Genomic DNA, 27,414 nt, shown 5'->3' on the forward strand with positions numbered 1-27,414 from the left:
TCTCTCTCTCTCTCTCTCTCTCTCTCTCTCTCTCTCTCTCTCTCTCTCTCTGTGTGTGTGTGTGTGTGTGTGTATATATATGTTCTCTTCGTTGCTGGGAGCTATTTTATTTGGTGGACCAGTGTTTCTCGGCGTCAGCAACTTTAAGCTTTGTGGACTTCAAGTACCAGCATTAAAGCACCTGGCAATCAGCAGGTATTTACCACGATTGCAACTTCCTGTGGTCATGGGATGCCATGCAGCTTACCAGCGGGCTTCCAAGAAGCAGAATCAATGGGGGAAAAGACATATTCACTTAAGGATTGTGCAATTTGCTTAACAACCACAGTGATTTCCTAAACGATGCGGCCAAAAAAAAAAAGTTTTCAAATAGGTCATGGTTCACTTAACAACGGACTTGCTTAGTAATGGAAATTGTGGTTGTAAGTTGAGTATCTGCACTTCTGATGGGCCCTGGTCTTTCTGTTGGACCCTAAAAGACTCCAAACTTTGAAATCTGCAGCATCCAAAGCTTTCGTTTTCCACCCTGCCAATAAGCATCTTGATCGTATTTGATCCATTTGGTTTCTTGCACCTAATCTGGGATAACCCTGACTCCGTTCCCATTCCTGACCTGATTTTTCTTCTTAGCTACTTTCCTGAGAACCTGAGAACCTCCACTGAATATGTTACCTTAAAACTTTCATACTACATTGTTTTTGGTTCCCAGTTTTTGTTTTTGTTTGGCTTTTATCCAAGTTAGGCCTCTCCCTTCCCCCTTAATTACACCACTGCAGAGCAAATTCAATAAAGGTGTTCCATATTTCTCTCTGGAAGCAAATAAGTACTCACGTTAATGCTGGCGCAAGGGAACTGTAGTATGACTAAGAAAATTAAAACTGTGTTATATATTAACACAGTTTTAATTTTCTTGCAACTATAGCCTCTTTTGTGCCAGCTATAAGGGGATTTTGTGTCAGTTTTACAGAACGGGTAACTCCCAGATTTCTTCTTCTTCTTCTTATATTGAAGACTGGGGATCCCACTTTGATGCCAGTTGGGGGGTGGGGGTGGGTGGAGTGGGGCTGCAAGAATTCATGGAAACCCCTCCACTCAGACCATATGGTAATCTTAGCAGTATTTCTCAGCCTTGGCCACTTTAAGCAGTGTGGACTTCAACTCCCAGAATTCCCCAGCCAGCACATTCACACAGAACTGAAGAATGGACTCCAAATTAACAAAAAGCCAGGAAGATATACCTGTTTCTGCTCTAAAAGCACCATCGTTTTCCCTTGTAACCAAGCAGAGGATCTTGACTGGAGTCCAAGACAGAAACTGGGCAAGACTCCAATGCTGGGCTTTTGATAACAGAATGGAGAGCTTTGGCAGGTGGGCAGCCTCAGAATATAAGCAGCTTTATGTGTTAAAACAGTTTTGGAAAAGTAAGGCACATCTCAATCCAACTGTGGTCATATCCTTCCCTCTATCCAAGCACAAGATCTATGGTCTCGCTTACATTGTCCGTTGTCCTTGGCTGCAAAGCGAGCTTGGGGATTCTAACATACCATCCATTCATCAGCTCTCTAGAAGACTCATTGGAGGCCCGCAAATCGGGTTGCATTGTGGTGTGCTCTGCTCCAAAAGCTGCATCGGAAATCTCAGCATCCAAAAAAATAATTGTCTAAATTTTGATGGTGCAAAATATAGCTTCTTGGAGGACTAGGATGCTGGTTCTTACCTAGATGAGGAGAGTTCTAGCCAAGAAAGTTGAAGTTCATATCTCATACTGATGAGATCCATCTGTCGGTTTCTAAGGAAGCTACGAGAAGAAGGCACAAATCCATTTCGGGATCTCAGCATCCCAGTTCAGTGACTATATTTAGCTGGGTGTCATCTTCACAAGTTCCATTTTAGTGTCCATAACCGGCTGGGTGTCATCTTCACAAGTTCCATTTCAGTGACCACAACTGGCTGGGTGTGATCTTCACAAGTCCCATAGCCAGCTGGGTGTGATCTTCACAAGTCCTGTTTTAGTGACCAAAACCCGCTGGTTGTCATGTCCACAAGTTCCATTTCAGTGACCAAAACCGGCTGGGTGTCTTCTTCACAAGTCCCATTTTAGCGATCAAGTCTGGCTGGCTGTGATCTTTGCCATTTCAGACCTGGGTAGCGTTCCGCACCTTCCTGGTGCCAGGTTGCACAGTTGGGGAAGAGGAAGTGCCTTCCCTGATGCCAATAGGCTGGGTAGAACCGGGAAAAGAGAAACAACAGTGTCATTGGCAAACTGTTTGGAAGGGAGATATAAACAAAACGTTGCTCTTCTTCCACGGTTTTGACTTCCCTTTCCTTTCAGGAGAAGTGGCGGAGAGGAAGGCAATCTCTGAGGAAAACTGCCCGAGTGACTACCAACCAAACACCCAAGTATTGATGTCAGTTTGGAGGCGAGGCCCATTTTACCGAGAAAAATGGGGCAATTTTACAGGGAGCTGAAATTGTTTTGTTTTTTTTGCGAAAGTCGCAATATTTCTCCGCGAGGTTCTCAAAATCCCTAGCGGAGGCCTGCCAGCCCTAGGATTTTGTAATTGGCTCAGTGAACCAAGGCAAAACCAGTTTAAGTTAAAAGGCTTGTCATTCAGAGGTGGAGTGGGGAAGAAAGGAGGAAAAAGAGAAAGAGAAAAAGAGACCGGGTGAGGAAAGATGGAAGGGAAGAGTGTTATGTACATAGGGGATGTCACACAGCCACTGACACCACCAGGTGGCAGGGTGCTCTGTCAGGATTGGCAGGGCATCCTTTGGCGGGAAAGCTGGTTATGGGGATTGGTTCGAAGTATACCTGGCTAGGTATATAAAAGGGGCCGTTGCCCTTTGTTTAGTTAGTCTGTGCTGAAGCAATAAAGTGTGCTATGATGAACCCTGTTGTCCTGAGTCGTCCATCTTGGCCATGCGGTCCAGAACTCACGATCTAACAGAGAGCAGCGCAAAGGGCCCACAATATTGGAAACCACATCGGCGCCAACGGCAACCTGTTTAAGGAAATATTCGGGTTCCTTCAAACACATAATGCTGCGAAACGCCCTCATCTTTACCAAGCAGGGCACAAAGACATCTCGCCCAGAAAAAAAAAAATAAAAAAAAAATCAGAAGATATTGTTATACCAACCCTTGGTTATGTGGCGCTTGGTTTCTCTGCGTTTGAAGCTGTTTTGTAAACAGAATAAATGAGGAATAGGGCAATCGTATTTGGACAATAAAATGGAAGGGACATTCCCCATTATAGTCTGTGCCTGTCGGAGACCCTGGCAGGACGCCAGGCGCCACGATGGGATCTGGACAGGAAATGCTTTTTCTTGCAACCAGATCCAGCTGTTATTCCATAGCAAGATGCTTATTACCTGACCTTACCGAGATGGTTGGGCTGAGGTATCTGTGCAGATGTTCCTCATGGGTGATAGCATAGATGTCTGAGTTTCCCGATGACCACCGAGGATTATCCCAAGAGTCGCTTGGCTCAACCTTCCTCCCATTTGGGAACTAAAACCACGTTGAAAGAAAACAGGCTGACCAGGCATCAAGACATTTTTTTCTATCAGTGTTATTATCCAAGTCACTCAGCGCTTAGGGATAGGCAACCTCGACTCTTTTATGACTCATGGACTTCAACTCCCAGAATTCCTGAGTCAGCAACGCTGGCTGAGGAATTCTGGGAGTTGAAGTCCACAAGTCCCCGTTTGAAGACCCCTGGCCTAGAATGGGCATTTCCCAGTGAGTTTCACAAAGCCACAATCTGCCATTTTCTTCAGATCCCCCTCCCCCCAGTCTCTCATTAAATTTCCACCCCTTTTGGCCTCACCTGGCGTGACAGATAGTGGTGTTGATTCTCCGGTGGGGTTGGTGGAGCTTTCTTCTTTGCTACAAGGAGTAAGGCAGACAAAACATTACTTTGACTTGGCAGTGAGAAAGAGTGGGTTCCTCTTTCCATTTTGGGGCATTTGGAATTAAAATACAGGAGGTCCTCAACTTTCAACAGTTCATTTCGTGACTTGTTAAAAAAAATTATGATGGCACTGAAAAAAAGTGACTTAGGACCGTTTTTTTCACACACAACCGTTGCAGCGTCTCCTTCATTCCAGGTTGCTTCTCTCTTTGATCAGTTTCCAACCATTGTTTCTTGTCCTGCCTTCAGGTGCTTTGGAGGGAGCCAAATTATTCTCCAAAGGACCAGAGGTCAGGAAGAGAAACAATGGTTGGAAACTGAGCAAAGAGAGAAGCAACCTGGAATGAAGGAGAAACTTCCTGACAGTGAGGACAATTAACCAGTGAGACAGCTTGCCTTCTTCAGAGGTTGTGGGTGCTTCATCACTGGAGGTTTTTAAGGAGACTCTGGACAGCCACTTGTCTGGAATGGTATATAGGGTCTCCTGCTTGAGCAGAGGGCTGGACTAGAAGACCTCCAAGGTCTCTTCCAGCTCTATTCTATTCTATTCTATTCTATTCTATTCTATTCTATTCTATTCTATTCTACTCTACTCTACTCTACTCTACTCTACTCTACTCTACTCTACTCTACATTCTACTCTATTCTATTCTATTCTATTCTATTCTATTCTATTCTACTCTACTCTACTCTACTCTACTCTACTCTACTCTATATTCTATTCTATTCTATTCTATTCTATTCTATTCTATTCTACTCTACTCTACTCTACTCTACTCTACTCTACTCTACTCTATATTCTATTCTATTCTATTCTATTCTATTCTATTCTACTCTACTCTACTCTACTCTATATTCTATTCTATTCTATTCTATTCTATTCTACTCTACTCTACTCTACTCTACTCTACTCTACTCTATATTCTATTCTATTCTATTCTATTCTATTCTATTCTACTCTGCTCTACTCTACTCTACTCTACTCTACTCTACTCTACTCTATATTCTATTCTATTCTATTCTATTCTATTCTATTCTATTCTATTCTACTCTACTCTACTCTACTCTACTCTACTCTACTCTATTCTACTCTACTCTATATTCTATTCTATTCTATTCTATTCTATTCTATTCTATTCTATTCTATTCTATTCTATTCTATTCTATTCTATTCTATTCTATTCTATTCTATTATTTGTGATCACCTGATCAAAATTCAGATGGTTGGCCACTGACTTGAATTTATGATGGTTGCAATGTCCCGGGGTCATGTGATCACCTTGTGCACCCTTCTTATAAACAAAGTCAATGGGGAAGCCAGATTCGCTTAACAACCATGTTACTAACTGAACCACTGCAGTGTTGCTTAACAGCTGTGGCAAGAAAGGTCGTAAAGTGGGGCACAATTCACTTAACAAATATTTCGCTTATCCACAGAAATGTTGGGCTCAGCTGTGGTTGCAAGTCAAGGATTATCTGTAGTCTTATGAGGCACCCAGGGGAAGCCTTTAAGAGGTGGCTCCTGGGTGACATTTGCTTCAATTCTATAGCTAATTTTCGGCAGAAGATGCTGGGCTTGGTTTAGTCAGAAATTAAGCAGCAAGTTCCAGCTTTGAATCTAATCGGCAAAACTGGTGCCAAAGGATTGAACTGAACTGAATTAAACTGACTGGTTCTTCTTCTCGTGCCATATCCGTTATCGGATGTTGGCATTGGTGTTGGCGATCCTGTTTTTATCAGCAGCCATACGAAAAAGTGCCGCTGAGTTTTGTCCAAACCAGTCCCTTAGATTTTGAAGCCATGGTGTTCTTCTTCTGCCTGGACCTTGTTTGCCTTCAGTCTTTCCCTGGAGGGTTAAATGGAGTATGCCGTATTTTTCTGGCTGTCGCATTGCCTGTCCGAAACATTCTTTCGTTTTTTTAATTGTTTTGATGATTTCCCTTGGCTTTCCCAGGCGGCTTATCACCTCCTCATTTCTGACCTTGTCAGCCCAGCTTCTACGTAACAGCCAACAGCCACCTGTAAGTCCACATCTCAAATGCTTCTAGTCTCTTCAGTTGGCCTTCTGTCAGAGACCAACTCTCGGCTCCATAGAGCAGGATAAAAAAAAAACATAAGATCTGACAAGGCTGATTTTCAATCTCAGGCTTATGTCGTGACTGCAGAAGACCTTTTTCATTCTGAAGAATGCTGTTCGAGCCGACTGGTTACGGGTGCCTGTTGCAGAAGACTCAGGGTAGCTTCCAAAATCCACCCCCTCCCAAAGAAATACCTAAACCCATAGCTAAAGCTGTAAACAGAACTAAAGAAACAAACACCCATTAGGGGAGCCACCAATACACAACCACAGTTAACCTCTGGGAAAAGAGCCAAGAGCTTTACCAAACTCAGGAGAATGCATAGCCGCTGTATCTTGAGGTTGGAATTGGGGAGGTGCCGTTCCAGACGAGGGGACCATGATTAAAAAAAAAAGGATAACTGCCAATGTCCCAGAGATGCTTTTTCATGAGGCGACTGGACTGCCTTGTTTTTCTTTGAAAAGCTGAAGAAGCTTTTCTCAAGCCGAAGAAGCTTCTTGGGTGAGAAGCGAAACGTCTTCAAAGAAAAACAAGAACATCCAGGTGCCTCCTGGAAAAGCATCCTTGGGACAAACATGACCTGGAGGACTGAGAATCTCCATAGGCATAACTGCCGATGGCTTTCTTTTCCCGACTGACTGAACTCGGTTTATCAGTCAATTCAATTTATTTTCTGACTGGCCGAGTGCCCAACTCACCTCTCCGAAGGCAGATCAGCCAGACCCCCAAGAACAGGAGCGCAATGATCAGGAGCCCCCCAAAAATGCAACCAATCACAATCCCAGCAATGGCCCCAGCAGACAGATATGAATCTAAAAGGCAGAGGAAGAGAGAGAATCCAGATTTAAAATCAGGCAGAGTTTTAAGCTTTGTTATTTGGTAGCGCTTCTAAATTTCATACTCGCTATGCAAGGTTGAAGTCTTTCCACGACTTCCCAAATCCACCCCAACTCCTGTTTCCTCTCTTAATTTTAGCCTCTCGTGTCCAAATAGTTAGAGCCATCATGCCAAGAATCAGTTCAGTCAAAAATATTTCAAATCCAGTAATCTGTCCATGTAATGCTTCCTTGAAATCCTAAATCAGTGTTTCTCAATCTCAACAACTTTAAGATATCTGGACTTCAACATCCAGAATTCCGCAGCTAGCATGTTGGCAGGGGAATTCTGGGAGTTGAAATCCACATATCCTAACATTATTAAGATTGAGAAACGCTGTGTTAGATTTTCAACACGGTCTACTAAATCTATTAAAGATAGAAATGGCCATATTTGAGCCAGTGGCTTAAGCCAGCAGGGTTTGTTCAACTAACAGCTTCTGCTTATCAGATGACTTGGGACATACTCTACTTCCAAATTGGATGCTAAAAGTGAATCTAGATTGTGAGCTTTTAAATCCAGAGCTAGTTTTATAAGGGATCACTGTATGCTATTTTTTTCTTAAAAGATTTTTGGCAACATAGAGAAATACAGAACCCCTTCAATCATACTATGATGATTACAGTAAAAGAGTTTAAAGTACACAGCAAGCATTGTCCTTCTACTGAATTGGCTTTATTGGATTTTAGCAACATCATAATGAATCAAAACTGTGGACTTATTCAATATTTATCGGAGTTTGCTGAGTTTACTAATGTGACCACAGTATTGTAATTGCTATTGCTCTCAGTGATGTCATCACATTGAGAAATATATCTATTCTTTTATATATGCATTGGAATCATCCTTGTGAATAGTCTTAGAGAGAAATCAGATACAGAAATCAGATATAGTCCTCAATTTACGATCACAATTGAGCCCAAAATTTATGTTGTTATGTGAGACACTTGTTAAGTTTTTGCCCCATTTTATAACCTTTGTTGTGATTCCTCACCAGCCAGTGGACTCAGCAGCTGAGTCCGAGGACTCAGAGGAGGAGGAGGGACCTGGAGTGACATTAGAGTCAGGCAAAGGCTCTGAGGAGCTCCAAGACTTACAGTCTGATGAGAAGCCTGGCCCCTCTACTTGCACTCAGGCTGAGACACAGCTGTGCTGGGAGTCTGAGTCGGACAGTGATGAAGCGCAGCTGGGAACTATTCAGGATGCGCAACGATGCCGACAAGAAAAGAGAGCAGGACAAAGGAATGCAATGGGGTGGCTCCAAAGCCAAAGGAGCAGGTGTTAAGAAAGCCATGCCTTGGCTGCATAATAAAAGGGAAGGTGTGGGAGGTGCTGGTCGCTGAAGACAACCGTTCGTGTTAAGGATCGAGTTTCTGTGAACTGTGTTTGTTTGCCTTGTACATTGACTCAGGCAGGGCTTTTTTTCTCATAGAACGCTCAGAACGGAGTTCCGGCACCTTTTTTGGATGGAACCTTGTAGGGTAGGCAAGGCAGGTTGTATAACATGTGTGAGTTCCGGCACCTTTTTCTTTTACAAAAAAAGCACTGGCTCAGGTCTGTGAATAATCAAAGGGGTTTGGGTTTTTCCTGCGGTTCCTGCCTGCTTGTTGGAAAAGAGGTTTCTCCTTGTGAGCATAACAAGGACTCACATGGGCTGGGACTGAACAAACTTTCTCGCCACTGTTGTTAAGTGAATCACTGCAGTTGTTAAGTTAGTGGCACAGTTGTTAAGCAAATCTGGCTTCCCCTTTGACTTTGCTTGTCGGAAGATCACAAAAGGGGATCTCGTGACCCAGGGACACTGCAGCTGTCATAAATATGAGTCAGTAACGGTCGTCAGTGTGAAGAACTGTCATGAGTAACTTTTTTCAGTGCCGTTGTAACTTTGAACGGACACTAAACAAGCTCTTGTAAGTCGAGGATTACCTGTACAATGTGAGTCAGAGTTGGGGAGGTATGGGGTCAAATCAAAAGCAATTTGAGAAAACAGTGGCAGTAAACGATGAAAAGATAAAAAAATTACATCATTTAGGACAGTGTTTCTCAACCTTGGCCACTTCAAAATGTCTGTGGACTTCAATTCCCAGAATTCCCTAGCCAGCAATGCTGGAAGGAATTCTCTATACTGGCTGGGGAATTCTGGGAGTCGAGAATTCATTTTATGAGTCCAGATATCATAAAGTGGCCCAGGTTGAAAAAACACTCATTTAGGGGCTTAAGAAAAAACATTTCTTATCCTCTGAAAGCAATACTTTGCATCACAAGGAGAACACATTTTGTTAAACCCCTTCCTTATACTAGCCTCAGTTATTAAGCCTCATTTTTAACAACCATGTAAAGGTAAAGGTAAAGGTTCCCCCGCACATGCGTGCTTGTCGTTTCCGACTCTAGGGGCCGGTGCTCATCTCCGTTTCGAAGCCGAAGAGCCAGCGCTTGTCCGAGGACGTCTCCGTGGTCATGTGGCCGGCATGACTAGACGCCAAAGGCACACGGAACACTGTTACTTTCCCACCGGAGTGGTCCCTATTTTTCTACTTGCATTTTTACGTGCTTTCGAACTGCTAGGTTGGCAGAAGCTGGGACGAGTAACAGGCGATCACTCTGTTATGCGGCACTCAGGATTCAAACTGCCGACCTTCTGATCGACAGGCTCAGCGTCCTAACCCACTGAGCCACCGCGTCCCTCTAACAACCATGGTCAGTGCTTTCTTTGTAAAAGAAAAAGGTGCCAGAACTCACACATGTCATACAACCCGCCTTGCCTACCCTACAAGGTTCCATCCAAAAAAGGTGCCGGAACTCCATTCTGAGCGTTCTATGAGAAAAAAAGCCCTGACCATGGTAAAGGACATTAATTGGCTGAGAAGCGCATCTCTAAAAACGGTAACTGGGAATATTTCAACTTGGCATGAAAAACTTTTCCCATTTCAAATGCTTCTGCTGTCTGTTCAGTGCTATAAAATCTCACTCTGTTGTGCTTTTTTAAAAAAAAAACCACGTTTTTTTTAAAAAAGCATCATTTTCAGGTGAGCAAATGCAAATGGAAATAGTATGTTATGGCCCTCTTGCATTAACACCTGTATCATCTGAGCAGTGGGTACACAAATGATCGGAAGTGTCTTGATTTTCCAGTTTTAATTTTACTCAGCTACACTTTCCCTTATGTATTTTAGTCTTCTTCCTACATGTTGCTAAATAAATATCTCATTATGCTTTCTTTGGATGCTGGAATGGTTTGGAACACCCACGGACAAAAATTGATAGAGGTCAAATCTGGAAAGAAATACCCTCTTTTTAAGTGTCTCTCCCCCAAAGCCAAGAAATTGCTCTTAAATATTAACAGCATTTGAAGTTCGATGCATAACAGCTCTGAGCAGATTTGTTTTTGTTAACGCAAGTCGTTAGTATTTGTTTGCATGTGTGAAGATAGGATAGTACATCATATTGTGGTTTGGTAATATATTCCTGAAACCACCTGCAAACTCTGTGGCTACTAAATCTGTGCGCTTACCTGGCTGGAGGGTGTGAATTTGAGTGACGTTCCCAGCTTGGGATCCCAGATAAGGCACGATCCGGAAAGCGTAAGCTGTTTGGGGCTGCAATCCTGTAACAGTTGTGGATCGGTTGGCAGCTCCCAGTTCTTCCACTGTGCTCCATTCCTCAGCAGAACGGTGCTGTTTTGGATCTTGCATCTGAATCGAAAAACAGGTCACCGCTGACCCATCTGGGACCGTCCAAGTCAGAGAGGCAGTGCCTGGATGGGGTCCACTTGACAAAGTCCAGTCAGAGATCAAGGGGCCTGCCAAGAGAAGCAAACGCCCTGTTTTTTTCCCCACAGATATGAAATGCAACCAATTAGACCTTCCCTGAGTTAATACCTAACATGGGTTAGCGATTCACTTAGCAACTGAGGCAAGAAAGGTAGTGAAAGGGTGCAAAACTCACTGAACAAATGTCTCCCTTTTAACAACACAAAGTTTGGGCTCAATTGTGGTCATAAGTTGCGCTATCCGGAGATCGCCATGTCTCACTTTCCCAGCCAAGCAAAGTCAAGGGGGGAATGACATCATCATCATCATCATCATCATCATCATCATCATCATCATCATCATCATCAAAAAGTTGGAAGGGATCTTGGAGGTCATCTAGTCCAACCCCTTGCTCAGCCAGGAAACCCTATACCATTTCAGACAACTTCCAGTGTTGGAGCATTCACCACTTCTGGAGGCAGGTTATTCCACTGATGAATTGTTCTAACTGTCAGGAAGTTTCTCCTTAGTTCTAGGTTGCTTCTCTCCTTGATTAGTTTCCATCTGTTGCTTCTCATCCTACTTTTAGGGGCTTTGGAGTATAGCTTGACTCCCTCTTCTTTGGGGCAGCCCCTGAGATATTGGAAGACTGCTATCATGTCCCCCCACGTCCTTCTCTTCATTAAACTAGACATACCCAATTCCAGCAACCGTTCCTCATATGTTTTAGCCTCCAGTCCCCTGATCTACTTTGTTGCTCTTCTCTGTACTCTGCACTCTATATGATTCACTTAACAACGGAAGTGGTTTGCTTAACCGTGGCCAAAAAAAAAAAGGATTACAAAAACTGGTGCCACTCAGTTAACAACTGCCTTGCTTAGAAAGGAAAACCCAGGTCCCGATTTTGGTGGTAAGCTGAAGACTACCTATACTAAGATAACTTCTCTAGTGCTGTCTCTCTCCTCGGTGTGGGGATGGCTCACCAATAATAGTCAGGTTAGATCGCTGGGATCCCAGTGGATTGGAGCAGATGGTGCTATAATCTCCCAGATCCTGGGGAGCCGTGAAATTCCAGATGGTGAGACGCATTCTGTCAGGACTTAGCTGATAATGGCCTCCGACAGGAATCAGGGACTGCTTATCTCTAAGCCATTTAATTTCCACCGGATTGAAGGTGCCTTGGCAATGCAGCTGCATAGTCACTAGCCCTCTGGGGTCACTGGATGCCTGGAATGACAATGTAACCCCTGAGGGGGCTTCTGGAGAAACGGAAGAGAAAGACATTGATGAAAAAGACAATTGTCTCAAAGTCTGCATTGTGCCAGTTGCGACTCAAATATTGCATCCGTTACCTAGCAGGCTAGCTCAGATCCGAAGAGCAGGAACGGAACGTTGGATTCGTTTTGTGGAATGCTTTGTTTCGAGGGAAATTTATTTTTGACGTTTGTCCTTGCCCCCTTTTGCCTTTATTTCCTTCCATGGTTCTCAAGCCAACCAATGGGGGGATTTGTCCCTCTGATCTTCATAAATGCAACTTTTTGAATTAGATCAGGACAAAAGACTAACTAATTAGGATACTTCAGAAAGCCCCAATTTCCTTAGATCAGGGGCTCACAAATGTATTTATTTATAAAATGTATTGGCCACCCATCATACCATAAGGTAATTCTGGGCAGCTTACAGGCATAAATAGATATCTACACTAAAACATAAATAAATTAAAAACCATAGATTAAAATTTAAGGACACGTGAGGAGGACAGGGGTGGAATGGGGGAAGGTGGAATCTGTTGTTGCCACCTCCACTGTCCTCTTCCCCCATTGGGGCCTAAAGCCAACTGGCAGATCCAGGTCTTTGGGCCCTTACGAAAGGATAGGAGGATTGGGGGCCAACCTGACATCGGTGAATGGATGAATGAACCTTTATTATCGAAGTACAACATGTATACATTGAGACTGGCTGAGCCTCCCTTCGTGTCCCCACCCCTACCAAAACTCACAGTGACAACAAACCCACCATCTTGTTACACCATGTGAGCTAATTGCACAACACACCGCCCTCGCAAGTCAATCGTGCATAAAGTTTATAAAATTATTTCCCATTCAAAAGCCTAACAGCCCACGGATGAAAGTTGTTGGTACGGCTGGCTATACTCCTGTATCTCCTACCCAATGGTAGGAGAGTAAAGAGGTACCGACCAGGGTGTGAGTCGTGAGGTTCAGTGGATTAAATAACCATCCACTAAGCACCTTTTGAGACCCCGCTAACACATGACCTCAATCCAGTGGTGGGATTCAGCCGGTTCGCACCACTTCGGCAGAACCGGTAGCTAATTTTTTTGTTGCCCAGGCCCAGAACAGACTTCCGGAAGCAGCATCCACACAGAGAACCGGTTGTTCCCCTATTTGAATCCCACCACTCCTTCCTTCCTTCCTTCCTTCCTTCCTTCCTTCCTTCCTTCCTTCCTTCCTCCCTCCCTCCCTCCCTCCCTCCCTCCCTGTGGTGGGATTCAGCTGATTTGCACCACTTCGGCAGAACCGGTAGCTAATTTTTTTGTTGCCCAGGCCCAGAACGGACTTCCGGAAGCGGCATCCACACAGAGAACCGGTTGTTCCCCTATTTGAATCCCACCACTGCCTCAATCCCATCATCAAGATGCAGCCGGCAGCCATTTTAGACAGGACAGATCAGCACAGCTGTTTCTTCAGCTTACCCGGAATCAAGGTGCAGTTGCCTTGCCCAGTTAAGTGATGACCCAGGCAAGTAACCTTCGTGCCACTAAACCCAGCAGGGAAAGGGGACACCAGCAAGGTCTGCAGTTTGGAGGCACTGATCTCCGCTTTGTCTCCAGGAAGTCCCTGGAAAGTGAGATTCGGAGCAGGGGACCCTCCAGTCCAGGAGCAGACAAAAAGTAAGCCAGAACCATTTTGCACTGAAGTCATGGAACAACGAGGAGACCCCCAAGGAGCTTCTAAAGATGAGTAAGAAAAAAAAAAGAAGAGGATGAGTAGTCATGCACTTTTCTGGACTCAGAATATTTTAACATTAGGAAAAAAAGAAGCAAAACACAGATGCTGAATGCTAGAGCTTCACATACTTGATTGAACCACCCCGGTGTGTTAAGTACCAGGTACGGCGTCGCTGAGGGAAAAGAAGGTAGCGGTGAGCAATTATTAGGAAGACCACTTAATTTTTCAAAAACGCCACCAGGCTAGCGTAGACTTTACTGTAGGGTAGACTCTTGCTGTATAATATTTGAAGGCTGCGGTCTAACCTGCTGTAATCTTTTGCTCTAAAACAGCCTTCTGTAGCAATAGCAATAGCACTTAAAACTTACATACCGCTTCATAGTGCTTTACAGCCCTCTCTAAGTGGTTTACAGAGTCAGCCTATTGCCCCCAACAATCTGGGGGTCCTCATTTTATCAACCTCGGAAGGATGGAAGGCTGAGTCAACCTTGAGCTGGTCAGGATCGAACTCCTTGCAGTGGGCAGAGTCATCCTGCAATACTGCATTCTAACCACTGTGCCACCATGGGTCTCTAAATTAGATTGAGGAAGGCAGGCAAAGATCATGGGTGTTCGAAACAATGAGGTCTGGGTGTGGGGAGGTTAAATCACTATGTATTTAGCAATAAGAAAAAAAAAACATTTGATTTGCAGAGGAGTGTGGGAATAATCTAGATTATTGAGCAAGATGGGATGCCTTCCAGGTATCTTCTCCTCATCCATATTTTGAGAATCACCTCCACCTACGATACCACAAGCAGAACGATTCTCCATTTTCTTTAATCAGAAGATGGGATTCCAGAAGTGGGGAAAACATTTTAGCTGCATTGCTGCCTTCCTTCAGCGGGAATTTTCTTTGGAAGAGGGGGGAGGTGGGATATCTCCATTTCCCCTTAAAACAGCCAAAAACATGACTGCAACATATTCTGTCTCATGAAATGCGCACACGTGCAGATACATACATCCCTTGGAACCGTGGAAAAACAACCTGACCTATTTTTTCTCTTTTTTCTTTTCTCCATTTCTCTCCGTTTCCACGGACTACCTACCACACGCCTTATTTTTAAAAGCCAATTCCAATAATTGATCAGGGGGACGGGCTTAATTAGGAATCTGCAAATCAAATCACCCATGCTGGGTTGCATGGGGGAGTGAAGGTTGAGGTCTTCCAAGATGGGGAAAAAAGAACAAGATGCAAAAGCTGAGCTGAGCAGGACGGACCACGGAAAACACTCTCGCTGGAATTCTTCACAATCTCAAGCGCATATTGAGATGAACAGCTGAGCTGGTTCATTTCTTGAAACTCGCACTTTTCCTTCCCGCTACTCAATTGCCACTTAACTTTTCTCCTCCTGAAACCCACGGTTACTCACAGTCAGCACTTCCAAATCTTTTCCACCAATCCACCCAGCTCAACGTCTTCCAGAAAAGTGCAAGGACGTTATTCTTAACAGTGCAACATTTATGCACCCAAAGCACATCTGCAATCACCCCCAGCTCAGAACACATTTCAGACTCGTCATTTATATTCGTGTCGTTCTGAGTTCGACACCACTTTTCTGTTCCAGCGGCAGCAGTTTAGTGCAACTTAGCTGAACCAGAAGAGGGAGAAAAATCCATGAAAACAGTCGCATTGAATGGGGATCAACCCCGTTTGCAATGCTCGGCTTAATTTCCATAAGTCTTTGCTAACAGTCAGCTCAGCACCTGGATCTCTCTCATCTGGTTGACCACAGGAGGGAGAAAGGAGGAAAAGATGGCAGAGAGAGAGAGAGAGAGAGAGAGAGAGAGAGAGAGAGAGAGAGAGAGAGAGAGAGAGAGTGAGTGTCAACAACTTTATCTCTTGTTTCTTTTATTTATTTATTTATTATTTAAATTTATATACCGCCCTATTCCCGTAGGACTCAGGGCGGTTTACAGGGAAAAATTAAAAAAAATTAAAATACATCACATACAAAATTAAAATCAATTAAAACTAAGATTAAATTAAATCCCTGAATTTAGACTAAAGCCCCATTAATTAAATAATTAAAACCCCTCAGTCTGGGCCAGACAGCTCGAAAAACCAGGTTTTCAAGTCCCTGCGAAATGAGCGAAGGTCGGGGGCAGTCCTAAGCTCCGTGGGAAGTTGGTTCCAAAGGGCCAGTGCGCCCACAGAGAACGCCCTTCCCCTGGGAATAACCCGCCGGCATTCCTTAACCAGCGGTACCCTAAGAAGGCCTTCCCTATGGGAGCACACAGGACGATGGGAAGTTGATGCCGGCAGCAGGTGTTCCCTTAGATAATCCGGACCCAAGCCATTAAGGGCTTTATAGGTCATCACCAGCACCTTGAATCTCATCCGGAGGGCAACCGGAAGCCAATGCAGCTCACGGAGAAGAGGTGTTACATGGGAGTATCGGGAAACTCCCATAACAACTCGCGCAGCTGCATTCTGCACCAGTTGAAGCCTCCGAGTGGTCCTCAAGGGCAGCCCCATGTAGAGAGCGTTGCAGTAGTCTAGCCGGGAGGTCACGAGCGCATGGGTGACTGTGCGTAGGGCATCTCGGTCCAGATAGGGCCGCAACTGGCGCACCAGACGAAGCTGGGCAAAAGCCCCCCTGGTCACAGCTCCTATATGATCTTCAAAATTGAGCCGTGAGTCCAAGAGGACGCCCAAGTTGCGAGCCCTATCGACGGGGGGTAACACCTCACCCCCCATCATTAGTGGTGGAACAACCTGATTTATCCGAGATGCCTTTGACTCCTGGCAAGCGTCTTCCCTAATCATAACTAGTAAGACGCCTTCCATAGATTGTTTGACCTACAGCTTGCAACCTGAAACAGGTTCTGTTCTTACAACAGTTCATTTATTGACCATTTGACGTTACAACGGCATTGGGAAAAGGGACTTATGACCGTTTTTCACACTTTAACGACTGTTGCAGCATCCTCATGGTCATAAATTCAGATGCTTGGCAACTGACTCCTCTTTATGATGGTCGCAGTATCCCGGGGGGGGACATGTGATCCCCTTTTGCAGCCTCCTGATAAGCAAAGCCAATGGGGAGGCCAGATTCCCTTAACAACCGTTTTTACTGATTTAGCAACTGCAGGGATTCCCCTGGCAAGAAAGGTCGTAAAACGAGGCAAAACTCACTTAACCAACTGTCTCGCGTAGGCAGAGACATTTGGGGCTCAGTGGTCGTAAGTCGAGGACTATCTGCAAACCTTTCTAGAAATATGTTTCCAGCCCCCCATATGCTCATGTCTTTCCTTTAAGATTGGCACACATACACATACATACACACACACACACACACACACACACACACACAGAGAGAGAGAGAGAGAGAGAGAGAGAGAGAGAGAGAGAGAGAGAGAGAGAGAGAGAGAGAGAGAGAGACATCCCCCACACCTGTGGCAGGGAAGGAAGATAAAAGCAAAGTCAACTAACGGACAACATTGATACGGCAAGTTTTACGAGTTCGTCCCCCCGTCTGTTGATTGATAGCCAGGCAGGTATACAGCCCTCCCTGATTCAGCTGCACTCTCTGGAGCTGCAGAACAGGTGAGGAAGGGACGAAAGGATCCATATTGTCAGCCACATTCCAGTAGATCTTTGCCGGTGGATTGGAGGCTGCCAAACAGGTGAGGTTGACCGTGCTGTTCACCAGCACAAAGTTTCCAGCATCTGAATCCTGCTCCGAGGATGAGACAGTAATTGTTGGGGTCTCGGGACCATCTGGGTGAAATCAAAAGAACAGAACTAGGTAACTCTGTATTAATGCAAGGTCTGTTCATTTAGAGACAGACTCCCAGGTTTCATCTTTATCTATCTTGGCATTGGTCATCCAGTGTCAGCCTTGCCAGGTAAATCCAGACAGGAAGCACAACCAGGTGACCGGATTCTACTTTATTGCAAGTCTCCCAAAAGGTGCTTTTTTCTTTCTTTCCCAAAAGGCAATTGGTCTTACTTTGTTTTTGCTTGAAGAGGTTTCGCTTCTCATCCAAGTTCTATTATAAGGTTAGATAAAGGTAAAGGTTCCCCCGCACATGCGTGCTAGTCGTTTCCGACTCTAGGGGCCGGTGCTCATCTCCGTTTCAAAGCCGAAGAGCCAGCGCTTGTCCGAGGACGTCTCCGTGGTCATGTGGCCGGCATGACTAGACGCCAAAGGCGCACGGAACGCTGTTACCTTCCCACCGGAGTGGTCCCTATTTTTCTACTTGCATTTTTACGTGCTTTCGAACTGCTAGGCTGGCAGAAGCTGGGACGAGTAACAGGCGCTCACTCTGCTACGCGGCGGCACTCGGGATTTGACCCGCCAAACTGCCGACCTTCTGATCGACAGGCTCAGCGTCCTAACCCACTGAGCCACCACGTCCCTTTTCATTGTAAGGTTACACTAACAGAATTTTGCAGGTCTGAAAGCACAGTTCTCCTCCCATCACCTTTGCCCCCGAGAAATTAGGGAGGATCCCTTTGGAGCCAATGCCCCACCTGTTATGCAGCTGTGGACTGTCAGATAACGGTCTTATCTGCCGTTCCCTAGGCAGCAATCTCTTCTCCCCAACGCCCAAGATCAGTCCCACATACCATGACCCCCAGCTATGACCCTATTGATGGATGGAGCTACTTAACTGGATGGAGTAACTATTTATTTATAGAAAAGGAGCTGTGTCGTCTGTGATACACAAAGAGTTCATTGCAAAGCTTGGAATATCTGCTTTTTTTTTTTTTTGAGCCGGGCTGAACTTCCTTCCTCCCAAAAACATACAAAAAGAAAGGAGATGCCAGCTTCAGGGACAAAATTGTTGCATGGTGGGTAGCAATGGAATGTCAGGACAAACTTTTTAACGATAAATTAGTACAACAAATATATCTATATCTATCTATATCTATATCTATATCTATATCTATATCTATATCTATATCTATATCTATATCTATATCTATATCTATCTATCATCTATCTATCTATCTATCTATCTATCTATCTATCTATCTATCTATCTATCTATCTATCTATCTATCTATCTATCTATCTATTAAGTTCGGCTTCCATTCATGGGATTTGTCCAAGCAGGCATCAGCCAAGGAATTACATTCGTTGGCTTGAAATGGTCCATTTAACTTTACAATTCTACACCTCTATAAAACAAAACATGTAAAACTGGTTGTTGCAATGGTGTACTCACAATAGACAGTAAGGTTGGCAGTACTAGTGGCAATGCCGAAAGGGTTGGAGATGGTACAAGAGTAGACACCAGCATCTGTCCGTAGAGGGTTTCTGATTTGCAGGTAACCGGATGAACGTAAATATCGGGGATTATCATCCAGGCTGTGACCATCCTTGGTCCAGGAGACGAAACCATGGACAGGGGTGCAGTTGAAGGCCACTGAAGGGCTTCCTTCTACCACTTTTGCAGATGACGGGACCACAGAGATGTCGCCCACCTCCTCTAAGGAAACACACAGGCATGAGCTATCTGTTGCACTTCACCTGCTCGTATGGAAGTAAGATTTTCCTTGCATGTCTTGGTGCGACAAGAAGTCAGCAGTAAGGGCCAGGAGCAAACCGTGATGGCCACAACCGAGAAGGGACATTCCCACAGGAAAGGAGATTTAAGGTAAAATGGGATAAGGTAATCTGTGATTTCAGTAAGTATCTTGGCATAGCTGTGAACCTGGATCGTCATAGGGTATTCCAGATTAGTGCATTCGTTTGGACATTGCATGTGATGCTACCTGGACACAGAAATGTGTTTTGTTAACTAGGTTGTGGCACAGGGCTGGGGAGAATATGGACTTCAAAATACAGCCCCCCCGAATCTCTGACCATTTGTGTGCCAACCACAGCTGTTGGGGACTGAAGTTCAACCCTAACAATCCTTGGCTCCAAAATTTTGACAGAGCAAAATTAAAAAGAGAGGATAAATAAACCAGAAGAGTCAGCTTGCAAGAACAGGAGCTTCCTTTTTAATAGGGCTGTTGAGGTATGAATGGCACCAAAGAAAGCTTCTTCGTAGCAATGGCATTAAAACTGGATCCAACTCACCATAAACTGTAAGACTGATGTTTCCCTTCTGGGCAACACTCCCCAAGGGGAAGATCTCCACTGAATAGATGGCGGAGTCCGTGGTCTGCAGGTCAGAAATATTGAGGTTGCCACGTACGGGGTCTACGCTGAACCGAGACTGGAAGCTGGGATCTACCGTCACTGTAAAATTAGGGCGCAGGTTTCCTATTGCCACATTGGTTGCATTCCTTCTCCAGATGATGGTAATCTGGATCTGAACAGAGGGGAAAGAGAACGGAACAGGGAGAGAAACGGAATTCCCAACAAGCGCAGGCAGAGGGTATGAAGACAGAACAGGGAATAACGGAGCTGAAAAGAGAGAAAACAAGTAAGCAGTCAATATGATTTTCTCTGCTATCCATAGAAACACATAAATCGTTGCAATGGGTGGAGTGAACTTATCCGAGCTGCAAAAATCTTCATGAGGGCAGCAAAGAGTTTTCTGCAGCCCTTGATCGACTCTAGTCTAGTGGTGAGAGCCGTGGTGGCACAGTGGTTCGAAGGCAATGTTGCAGGCTAACTCAGCTCGCTGCCAGCAGTTCGATCCAGACCAGCTCAAGGTTGATTCAGCCTCCCATCCTTCGGAGGTCAGTAAAATGAGGACCCAGATTATTGGGGGCAAATATGCTGACTCTGTAAACCGCTTAGAGAGGGCTGTAAAAGCACTATGAAGCGGTATATAAGTCTAAATGGTATTGCGGCCAGACTTTTGCAGTCCAGATAGGGTACCTCTTGCAGAGGCGGAAAATGACTCCTATAAAGGGCAACACGAGGCAATTTCAAAACTAAATGGAAATGAAGTGGAGAATTTTGGGAGGAGCTTGATTCAGCTCTCTAGCTCAGCCTTGTGGTTAGATGGATCAGTTCTTGCTTGTATTAATCATCTTCTCATTATGATATAAAGCCACTCCTGCCTTCACCCCTCATTCAAGCAAATGGTCAGTTATTTACTTTTTAAATAACTTCCTAACAACCATGGAGGTTTTTTTTTTTGCAGCCGACATCAAAATGTCTTCCTCCATCTGCATCCGAGCCGTAAATCCAAGCAACGCCAATTTGAATAAGTGGCTATCCTAAAGCAATCGCTTCTCTTGTGTGAATATAGATAAGTAAATAAGCAAATCAACGCATAAATTTTCTTACATTCCTTTCCACTTTCCCCATCAACTCCCTACACTGAGACTCACCCAATTATCTTTGTCCCTCTATGGGCCATCAAAGAGCCATAAAGATTGCTTAAAGACTGCGGAAGAGAGATAACTTCCCCCATTCCAGGTTCACACAAATAACACATTTTTAAAATGGATAATCAGCCAGGCAACCCAGCCCTTGCCAAATGTCTAGTTCCCTTGGAATTAGGCTTTTAAACAGGTACAAACATCAACATTCAGGCATCGTTATCTCAAAATAACTAAGCTTGTCAAGACAGCTTCAAATATTGCTGCCCTGTGGTCACCTTTTTAAAAAGTAGCTGGATTTGGTATCATTTTGCACTGGAAGCGAGCAGTGGTCTCAGCCCTTTAAAATGTTGGCTTTAAACCTTATTTAAGTATAATCAGCCGAATCAACGTGCCCTTTGTTTTTCCAAAAATGGCCAGTTTCACAGAGTTGTGAGAAAAGCAGGGTGTAAAGTACTATCAATATTAGGCTGCGCAGGTTAGAAAATGAATAGGATTTTTGAATTTGTACGTCTATTATTTTCCCTTCTCTTTATTTAATTCCCAAAACCCAGTTATCGTAGTTAACAGAAAGGGAAATGACCTTCCTTCCTTCCTTCCTTCCTTGCTTCTTGATTCTGAAATAAGAATTATGTTAAGAATCCTCACTACTACTTTCAGTTTAACTAGAGGAGGAAGATAAACATTGCTCTTCTGTAATATCCTAGGCTGAATGAGGCTGCTTTGAGGCTCAGCATAACATTGGAGCCCAAGATTTTAAAACATACACACGCACACAAAAGATTTCTCCACCACCTTCCACCCTCATTTCCGTAGCCTCAGCTTTCTCTTCTAATTAGTTGTAATGAACATTATATAGTCATGAGCACTGATATTAAAACTCAATCCCCAAGCTTGCCAACAGCTGTTTTAAATTTGTATACATTTAAATAAATTAAGCTTCCGTTAAATAATTTACTTTTACAAGGCAGACCCATCACCATGGCATTTTACTAGAAAAAGAAAGCTGGAATCTCTTAATAAGTATTATAAAGAATTGCCATTTCGATCCTATTCCTCTCTGATTATTTCCTCTAAGAGATAAGCTCACAAAGAAACACCGCCCCCTCCCCATCCTTTCATGCATCAAGATAAAGTTTGATTGGTTTCTTTTATGCAGAAGAACAGACAAGTATATACTTACAATACATAGCAAATGTAAGTTAATGTTATAGTAATGAATTCCTATCCTGGGCGCTAGATCAGTGTTTTTTTTCAAACTTGGCAACATTACACATATGAGCACTTCAATTCCCAGAATTCTACAGTCATCATACTGACAGGGGAATTCTGGAAGTTGTAGCTTACATGTTTAAAGTTACTAAGTTTGAAAAACACCGCATTAGGATTAGATGATGCCTTAGCTATCTTTCCAAACCTCACCATTGATGACACGAAGGACCTCTGCCTAAGAAATGGAGACTTAGCCTCCTTTGTTGTAGACAGCTCTCTGGAAAACAGCTTACCTCCATCTTGACTGAAAACATCTCACAGACCCATAATCCTTCATCTGACACATCATCACCATCACAGACCAGGCTAAACATGGAATAACAACTCTTGCTAAGCACCATGCCTTCATCTTGCAAACAGCCCAGAACTCAACTTAAACCAGCACTAACATTAGGCCCTACATGGTTTTGTGTGGCTCCAGAAGCCACCCAAGACCCCAGACCTTGCATGCAATTTCTTGAGGGTCCAGAGGCCACATGACGGCACACCCCATTCTCACACAGTCTCTGCAGCCTCTGAAAACCACATGGGAATGGGACATGCTTTCAAGAATAGTTGGTGTCAAGTGTTGGTGAATGTTGGCGTGTCACCTGAAATGTTATGGTGTGTCACCTTTGGCATCATGTTATAGATTTGCCATCACTGTGCTAGACAGAGCCATTTGTGAAGTTAGAGTACAGGTGCAGAAATATCTTTAGTTATAGCAATAGCACTTAGATTTATATACCGCTTTGCAGCCCTCCCTAAGCGGTTTCCAGAGTCAGCACATTGCCCCCAACAATCTGGGTCCTCATTTTACTGACTTCGGAATGATGGAAGGCTGAGTCAACCTTGAGCCAGTCAGGATCGAACTCCTGGCTTGTGGGCAGAGTCAGCCTGCAATACTGCATTCTAACCACTGCGCCACCACGGCTCTTTTATAGTTGCTAATTTGTATTTTTATAGTGTTTTATTTTTATTATATGCAATTTTGGGGGGTATTTTTAAATTCTTTTTAACATTGTAAGTTGCCCAGAGTCACATTACAATGAGATGAAAGGCAAACAAATTTAATAAATAAATAAATATTAATAAATAAAGCAGCCTGCCAAATCAAGTCTCAAAGCATCAAGCTGGAGTGACTCAGTTTTCAGCCTGGAAGAACCACTTAGAATTAGTGGCTGGAACCATTGGGATCAAAAGGACGCCTCAAGGCACACCGGAGATCTTTTGCACATCTCGATGGTGAGTGAGATAAGCCCAAGGCAAACTTTCGGCTTCATTGTCCTTGTTCAATTATTCCCAAATCCTGTGTTTTGTATGGGTGGAAGCTGCAAACATTCCTTGCCAGGTTGGGAAACAAGAATGTTGAGAACAAAACAGGTTCGCTGGCCATTCTAGAAGAGTTTTTTGGCTTAAGATTGCCATTTTGAGCTTAAAAAGCCTTCCAAAAACGATCAAAAAAATTTCATTTGGAGCTCGTTACTATTGTGCTCAGGAGATTTTTGAAATATTTTGCACAACTCAAATGCTTGGTTTGATTCTGAATTAATATAAGGTGTAAACTCAACAAGTTGTAGCTTATTCAATTAACCATGGCTTAACACAGTGGGAGTGCTAGGAAGAAAAGGATTAAATCTGACACCTGAAGTTGCCTCAAAATGAACTGACTCACTTTATTTATTGAATTATTTCCCTGCTAAACCACTGTCCTAGGGATTGCTCCGTCAACAAGCAGTTCAATTGGATCATCCTGATTTTTTCTTGGGGGGGGGGAATAGCTATAACGTCTTGTCATTTCAATGCTCCAACCTTTGCCATAAGTCTGGTCAAATTCACTCCTGTTGTGCTAAAACATAACAACACGCGAACTCAAATCACTTGAACCTTTGCTCCTAGCACCTCTTCCACCTCACTCTCAATCTGGTGGGTTGCCACTAGCACTTTTATTAGTCTCCATCTATTTCCACCCCATGTGTTAGCTCCTGCCTGAAATTCATCTCCACACATACAAAGGGCATGTGATGAAATGTATAGGCTGCCCCCCTTCCCACATTAATATATATGGGGGCAGAATGTCTGATGGAGATCCAAGGTGAATCCAGTCATTTACAATTCATCAACTGAGAACCTCACAGAAGTAGGATTGGAACTTGAAGGACGTATGCAGGTTCATGAGAACATTGCTGCTAGTTGTCTACTCTCCTCTATTAGGTCTTCCACCCAGTACGGGACAAAAATGATAGGCAACTAAGACAATGACATTCATGAATGACCACAACTCTACTCCTTTACCTACATCCTTTGAAGATACACAACCTACTTTCTGAACACTTAGAACACTTGAAGGCTCATAGGGTAGCTTGGTCTCCCTCCTCTTCTCCTGGCCTTTAGCCCAGGGGTCCCTAACTCCCGGTCTGTAGACCAGTACTGGGCCACAGCATGCCAGCAACCAGTCTGCATAAACAAGCAAAGCCCCATTTGTGGGATGCAAGCAGCACACAAAACCACGCACTCTCCAGTCCACAGAAAAACCTTTCTCCATGGAATTGGTCCCTGGTGCCCAAAAGGTTGGGGATGTCTGCTTTAGCCTTCCTGAAGATTCAAAATAACAGTCAAACTTAGAAGCAGCCTTTTATGCTTCCTCGCTGCGTGATGCAGTTGTCCCACGTTCGTTATGGCTTCCTTAACTTAGGGAGCTTCAAAATGACAGATTGACAACTCCCCGTTTGGCTGAAAACGTGGCACGCCATGACACGAAGAAAAGCCCCCCCCTCCCCCCTCCATGCTTCCTCCCAGCCTCCTTCCATTTTTCTCTTGCAAAGTCCATTTATTGCCTGTCAGCACCATCGGAGAGAAGCAAAGTCCTCTAATGGATTGGCCCAGCCCAATCCCAGCCCTTCCTTTTCCACATCCCCAACCCCTCCTTCAAGCTAGCCATATAGCAAACCCCGAAGCCAGGGGGGCAGGGGCGGGGGGGGGGCCTCCAGGTCTGAGCCCTTGTAAATTAAAAGCTGCGCAACAGCATCGGCCACACGCCAGGGGCTGCATTAGGAGGAGCTGAGTGAGAAAAGCCAGGAGCCAGCGGGGGAAGACGACAGGAGAAGATGGATGGAAATTGGCTCTGTGGGAGCCCAACAGCCACCACAGGCTGTAATGGATGGGCCAGCCCCCTAAGGGGAAAGGGAGAGGGGCAGGGATGGGAGAAAGCTATAAATCTAGCAGGAAGGGGTCGGTGGGGGTGGGGGTGAGCATCCGGGATCCTCTGTGCTGGGCTCTGGTTGAAGGCAGCATTGATGGAAAGGGGGCTATCGTTTATGATGGTTCCCCCATCCCTTCTTCATTTCAGCTTAACAGGGGAGAAAAAAAAAATCAGCATGGAAACGATTTGGCTAGGATGAAGGAATGGAAGAAGGCTCGTTAGCGGTCCAGTTGCGGTTAAGGGAGCCACCAACTAATTTCTGTCTATCCCCCAAACAAGGTGACACCGGAGGATGGGAAAGTTGAGACAGGAAAGAGCAGAGATGAGCAGATAGAAATGCTATCCTTATGAAGCAGGGATGAGGAACTGCAGCCCTTTCATAACTGGTGGACTTCAACTCCCAGAGTCTAACTTTTTCTCTGGTTTTCGTCGCATCCGATGCCTAACCAGCTGAAACCCAAGATGGTGCAGGTCAGGCTGCACATTCTAGGCTTGGTCAGTTCATTGCGTGGCTTTTGGGCGAGCTCAATCCTCAAGGTTGCCTTTAGGTTAATTCAATGGCCAAGTTAAGCAAGTTGGGCCAAGCTTCACTTTCCACCGCCCTCCTGATTATTGAAAAGAGGAAGGCAGAATGCCAGCAACCTTTGACCAACGCCCAGAAGCTCAGGACAACGCACAGAAACCCAGAGCACTTATTGCCTGAACTCACGTAGGCAAAGATACACAACGCTCCTTGCCTCAGTTAAAAAAAAAACAAAAACAAGGATCAAAAGGGACAGTTAAAACACAGCATTACTAAACCTTTGAACAAGCACAATCAGGCCTTTTTCTGTCCTAATTTAAAGTGTGTGTGTGTGTGTGAGTGAGAGAGAGAGTGTGTGGGGGGAAATGCCAGAAGAGTTGGTATGGGTGAAGCTGAAAAGTCAGCAAGGTTTCCGGGTTTTCCTTCCCCACCCCCCCACCCCCTCCTCCTCAAAGCGGACCATTCCTAGATGAGGCTGCTTCCGCGCCGGTGCAATTTCTGACTGCAAAAGCCAATTGTGCAGCGCAAATACCCTCGGTAAGAGGGTGTGTGTGTGTGTGTGTGTGTTGCTTTGCTTGCTCCTTTCCTGAATTCCAATTCTTCTTTCAATCCAGGAAAGAGGGGGGTGGGTGGGAGGTTCAACCCCGTACCCCTTAGGAATTTGGCCTTCTCCTTCAGAGGGAACTTGGCTTGTTCCTCTAATGCAGCTCCCGATTCTGCCAGAAGCAGAAACAGGCTCTGACCAGCTGGCGGAGGTGAAGGGGGGGGGGGTGGGGGAGGGAAAGAAACCCGGGAGCCCGTTTCCTAAACTCACCCAGCATGGAAAGCAGGCAGATGGTCAGGCTGGAAGAAAAACGGACGCCCGGGTGCCAGCAAGCCATGCTAGCTTGGCTCAAAGCGGGGTGGGGTGTGGGGTGTGAGGAGGTCGAGGCACAGAAGGGCACGGAGATCCAAGGAGGACTTGCAACCGAGTGCCAAGGGAAAGGCAGGGCCTCTGCTGGAGATGCCGGAAGGCAGGTGTGTGTCACCAGGTAGCGGAAGGAAGGAAGAAAATGCAGCAGCAGCGAACCAAAGGTCCAGGAGGAAACTTAAATCCTCCCCCTTGGGGCAAAGGGGCCGGGATAAAAAAAGCAGTTCAGCTATTCAAGTTATGCACCAGCCAAACCTGTTGAAAAGTCACCACAGGAGGAGGAGCCTATTCAAAAAAACCCAGCTGTTGAGCTGTCAATTCTTTTGCAAGCCCCAGGATGGAGCAGCCCACTCACTGGCTGGCAAGCCCTGGCCAAGATGGAGCTGGGGCTTTTGGAATCAGGGTTTTTGCAAATGATACTTGGCTGTCCAAAATGCCCCTAGCTCAGGGGTAGGCAACCTCGGCTCTTTTATGACTCATGGACTTCAACTCCCAGAATTCCTGAGTCAGCTATGCTGACTCAGGAATTCTGGGAGTTGAAGTCCATGAGTCATAAAAGAGCCGAGGTTGCCTACCCCTGCCCTAGCTCTTGACCAGTGAAAACCAGAAGCACGCTCCAGACCCTGCCCCACCCACCCCACTCCCAATAAATCATCACGATTGGGGG

General features: G+C 44.9%; 1 protein-coding gene across 3 annotated transcripts; it reads right to left on the reverse strand.

The window, feature by feature from the left end:
- Positions 1-27,141, reverse strand: VSIG10L (V-set and immunoglobulin domain containing 10 like). Of its 3 annotated transcripts, XR_014027335.1 has the most exons (12): positions 26,652-27,141; positions 19,663-19,992; positions 18,803-19,066; positions 17,061-17,348; positions 13,330-13,587; positions 11,600-11,875; positions 10,379-10,666; positions 6,690-6,803; positions 3,830-3,888; positions 3,372-3,510; positions 1,718-2,219; positions 1-1,660 (listed from the first exon to the last, which is right to left on the reverse strand). XR_014027335.1 is itself a non-coding variant. In XM_081334603.1 (11 exons), exons 1-11 carry the CDS (start codon positions 26,716-26,718, stop codon positions 2,098-2,100), a joined length of 2,205 nt encoding a protein of 734 aa, XP_081190729.1. In that variant the 5' UTR covers positions 26,719-27,141; the 3' UTR covers positions 1-2,097. The 3 variants fall into 3 exon arrangements, 2 of the variants coding, with proteins under 2 accessions (XP_081190729.1, XP_081190730.1); XM_081334603.1 differs by having other exon boundaries at positions 1-2,219; XM_081334604.1 differs by having other exon boundaries at positions 1-2,219; positions 3,382-3,510; positions 26,652-27,140.
- Between the last annotated feature and the right edge of the window lie 273 nt (positions 27,142-27,414).

This window comes from Vipera berus (assembly GCF_964194415.1).
Source record: "Vipera berus genome assembly, chromosome: 9".
NCBI classification, from domain to species: Eukaryota; Metazoa; Chordata; class Lepidosauria; order Squamata; family Viperidae; genus Vipera; species Vipera berus.